Genomic DNA, 4,868 nt, shown 5'->3' on the forward strand with positions numbered 1-4,868 from the left:
TGCGTAAAGGCTGGTTTATAATAGCCGTAACCGTTAACCTAGGCCGGTGCCGTAGAGGCCGTCACCGTAATCTGTTAAAGGGGCGGTTTATAATAGTTCAGTTGACGTAGCTGTTAACGGTCGCAGTCACACCGTAAAACGCATAACCTGTAAGTCACATTTTTTTATATAAATAAATTTAAATTAAAACAATGGATTTTTGTCTAACAGAAACGATGGATTCATCAGAAATTATTGAGTGTGGAATGTTTATAACAATTCTGGGGCTAGCATACGTTGCATATAAAGACGCACCGTTGACTAACAAAATAAGGAGAAAACGCCGTTGGAGTGTACGTCCAATTAATCAAAAAAGGAAGGACACAGGACATTTCCATAATTTATTTAAAGATATGGCGACAGTGTAGATAATGAACAATTTTTTAAATATACAAGAATGTCGCAGACCAATTTCTACAAATTGTTAGGACTTATACAACACAAATTAGTAAAGTGGAGCAGACGTGAGCCTATAAGTCCGGAACATAGGCTAGTTATTACATTATTGTAGTGATAAAATCTTTTAATTTTTATAATGTTTTGTACAGAATTATATATATTAGTTTCAATGTAAAGAATAATGTAGAATTTATATTATTGCAGCTATTTGTCTCAAGGCTGCAGTATGCAAGTAGTTGCGTGGTCCTTTTTGATTGGAAAAACTACTGTATCTGTAATAATAAAGGAAACTTGTGAAGCAATATGGGATGTTCTTAGTCCCATATATTGCAAACAACCAACAGTCGAAGAATGGAAAGAGAAAGCGAACGAGTTTTACAAACAATGGAATCTCCCTAACTGTTGTGGTGCAGTCGATGGAAAACATATAACAATTCAGGCACCAAAAAAATCAGGAAGTGCTTTTTTTAATTATAAAAAAACATTCAGCATCGTCCTCATGGCCGTTTGTGATGCTGACTACATATTTACACTTATAGACATCGGAGCATATGGCTCGCAAAGTGATGGCGGAGTATTTTCGGAGTCAGCCTTCGGCCGAGGATTGGACTCCGGTAAGATAAAATTACCAGCAAGTACACCATTACCGAACACAGATAAGGATTTTCCATATTATTTTGTTGGAGATGAGGCTTTTCCTCTAAAACCATATATTCTAAGACCTTATCCGGGAAGGAATTTAAATCAAGAAAAACAAATCTTCAATTACCGATTATCAAGAGCAAGGAGAACAATAGAAAATTCATTTGGTATTTTAGCATCGAGGTGGAGAATCTTGCGAAATAATATCATTGCCGAAGTTGATAATGTAGAAAGTGGTACCGCTGCTACGATATGTTTACATAATTTTCTGCGCATTTCTGAAAAGAATGACGAACAGCTAGTATATTGTCCTTCAAATTTTTCTGACACTGTTGGAGATAATGGTCATATTAATGAAGGCTTATTTCGACAAGAACAATTAGATAATAGTTTTCAAAGATTAGGACGCATGGGTTCGAATAATCCATCAAGATCAATGATTGCTCTACGTGACAGCATGGCACATTATCTTTCGCACGAAGGGGCAGTTTCTTGGCAGTGGGCACATATTTTAAGAGGATCCAGACCGGGGTGACATTGATAAGATATATATTTAACCAATTTCATTAATTGTCTATATTTAATATAATTAGTTTTGTAAAACAGATGTAATAAAATAATTAGACTTAGAATAGTAATAAAAATTGTACAACACAAATTTGAGATAAAACAATTTATTTTTATATTAAATTATATATGTATTACTGTGTATATTTGGCAATTACTTGCATGATTTCTATTTTGCAATGTATCAAATTCTTATTGTCTAAATTTTTCAAGTCAGCATATATGGAATTACAAAAATTTTTCAAAGAATTATCTTCCGCAGTCAAAGTGTTTCTTTCAGTTACAAATTTTTTAAAAATATCTACGGCTTCATCCATTTTGACTTGTATAGATGCTTTATTTGAGGAACCTTTGTCAGTCGGAGTAGTGGATCTGGAACGCGAGCGTTTTACTGCAGGTGATTGAGTGCTTTCTCTTGAAGAGCGGTCTACAGTTTCTCTTGAAGTCTCGTCCATCGATATTGATACGTCTTCAAAATCCTTATGTGTACCTAGAAATTTAATTAGTATTATTTTTAATGTATTATTACTATGTTTATAATTAAAACAAATTATTTTAATATTTAAAAAAAGTAAACAATTAGTGTAGTTTGAAGAATCAATCATCAGTTGTATAAAATCACTCTCTACGACACTTTATACATTTCAATGTAAAACATTATAATTGCTACAACCGAAAGTGTCTATTATAATAGTATCTATAAAACCAAAGACTTAAAGAAAATTACAAAATTTTGAAATAAAATTGCAAACCAGTTTGATCGTCCAGATGTTCCACATATTCTTTTAATGTTTCATCAAGGTACTCAATATCTTCATAGGTTACTTCTTCATCAACATTGTAGTTCTGAGTCGAATTTTGAGGATCTTTGGCAGAGGAGTCATTTGGCATAGAACATGTAGAATCCTCAGTGTCGTTGCATGGTGACTCGACGTTACCAAATGTCTTTCGTCGTTTTACATGTTCGTGTAAAAATGCCAAAGTTTTCATTAATGGCCATTCTTTCTGATCCGATGCTCCTGATCCTGATCGTATTAATTTGCATCGTTCTTTTGAAAATCGATTTTGTAAGGCAATCCAACGATCTCTACATTCAGAACCTAAATAAAAATTATAATTATTTAATACTGTAATACTTCATCAAGTATAGGAAAATTTTGATGTTGGTATTTCTATGATAATTAATATTTATCAAATATGTTATAATATACTCACTTGATGCTTTCAATTTGTTACCAATAAATTGCCAAGAATTTTCTACGACATTTCTGTCTTTGTAATCTTTTTCTTTCTTGTCGTATAAATGCCGAAATTGTTCGACCCAGAAAATTAAATCCACGTCATTTATCATTGTATCACGTATTTTTTTCTTTTTTGGAGGTGTTTTCTCGACTGAAAGAAACTCAATGCCTTCAACCTCCTATATCACGTATGTCAAAATTAAGGTTATGTGTGATTCTTTCTTTTGACTTTCTGATGGATTCCCCTCAATTTCACTTCTTTTCCGTTGCTTTCACTGGCCGTAGGCCGGTAAAGATAAAGTTGAGTCAACTTTTTGGTTACGGCCAAAAATAACAGATTATTGCCAACCATTATAAACGGTAGTACGAGTTTCCTATCTTCCAACTCTTACGGCACCGGCCTAGGTTAACGGTTACGGCTATTATAAACCAGCCTTAAGTTTTTATTACCATCAACAGCATCATGGCTCTTATTTAGCCCGTCTCTTCTTTATTTATATAGAATATAAAAGCTAAGCGCCACATTAATTAAAATATATATTGATCTGATCTAAAAATTAGCTATCTCTACATATAATTAAAATAATGTATCACTGTATGCTGTGGAATGAATTATGTCCAAAAAGTTGGGATTTTTTTAAAAAATCACATATTAAAGAAAGAAACATTTTTTATTGCAAAAAACATATTACTAAAAAAGGCATATTACGTAAAATATAAAACTGGTTTTTAATGCTAGTACATTATTTATACTCCAAATTCTGTCCTTGTTGAATTAAATAAGACAACGTACTGATTGATATTTACATCGTGACAGAAAATGCGGAAAAATTAAATTTGAAAGACTTATAGCACCATTTATCATCGGTCTTGTCATCAGTACTTTGTAGGCATTTAAAGTTTTCTCAAAAGAAGGTTTCCAGTTCCGTATACAACAAAATTTTTTTGTTTGCGACACACATGACACTAAAATATTAAATATAATATTTGCTGGCATTCATGAAATATTGTATGCGATATTTTTCGAGAATAAGGCTCCATCTCACTACTTGCTCATACGGTCGTACTAATATACTGTATATATTATTCGTAATTATTTGGTCAAATTTTATTTACGAAGAGTGATATGTACACAAATAATATTAAATAATTCTGAAAGATGTGGGTTCCCCGACGTATTATGTAAGTAATAAACTATTTCTTTTTAGATTATAAAAATAGTTTGGTTTGCGAGTATGAATTCAAGTTTCACATAGATGGATAATTTTAAAAAATTTTTCAGGGATCATTTAAGAAAATGCTGAGTAATTGCATCCGTAACAAGCGAGCTTTTTAAAGAAGAAGATCTTGTCAGAAGATGGATCTAGTGCAAAGAAAATTTAAAGAACAACTATACAAATGTGTGTGCTGCCTTCCACATCTGCGGAACCTGAGTCATCTCACTTAGGTACAATATTTTATTATAATTTAGAAGGTCAGCTCTGGCAGCAAAGCTACATATTTTGATAATATCAGAGATGTAATGTTTACAGCATTTCTGATATGGCCAAGGAGAATATAGCTGCGGACTTAGAGACATTAATGTCAAAATTAAAAGACACCAAATCGTGTGCAACAAATTTGCAACACATGAAAATATTAATGTCAAAGACAAATAAAATGCGCAGAGATTGGATTGTAAATAAGGAAACTGGTGCTCGGTGCTCTACTATTTTGAAGCAGTTCCCTTACTTGAAGAACTCTGAATTAGTACGTGAAAACGGAGCGTACATGTGACCCTTTCAACATATTTCAATTTGTTAACTAAAGACAGTAATAACAGGATGTCTTCTTCTAGCCTAAAATTGGTTTTTATTACGTTTCAGCTGCAGCATGATTTTGATCTACTTGGAATTTGGAAAAGCAATGCTGTCCAGAATTTTGACATTCTGTTAGAGAAACTCAGCAAACTTTTTAAGGAGAATGCAACTACCGAGTCAA

At 32.6% G+C, this 4,868-nt stretch overlaps 1 protein-coding gene across 1 annotated transcript; it reads right to left on the reverse strand.

The window, feature by feature from the left end:
• Nucleotides 1–1,781: 1,781 nt before the first annotated feature.
• Nucleotides 1,782–3,341, reverse strand: LOC143903026 (uncharacterized). Its single transcript, XM_077416354.1, has 3 exons — nt 2,863–3,341; nt 2,400–2,747; nt 1,782–2,137 (listed from the first exon to the last, which is right to left on the reverse strand). Exons 1-3 carry the CDS (start codon nt 2,996–2,998, stop codon nt 1,782–1,784), a joined length of 840 nt encoding a protein of 279 aa, XP_077272480.1. The 5' UTR covers nt 2,999–3,341.
• Nucleotides 3,342–4,868: the final 1,527 nt, after the last annotated feature.

This window comes from Temnothorax americanus, unplaced genomic scaffold, assembly GCF_048541705.1.
Source record: "Temnothorax americanus isolate GAGA-0224 unplaced genomic scaffold, ASM4854170v1 Scaffold425, whole genome shotgun sequence".
In the NCBI taxonomy this organism is placed as follows: domain Eukaryota; kingdom Metazoa; phylum Arthropoda; class Insecta; order Hymenoptera; family Formicidae; genus Temnothorax; species Temnothorax americanus.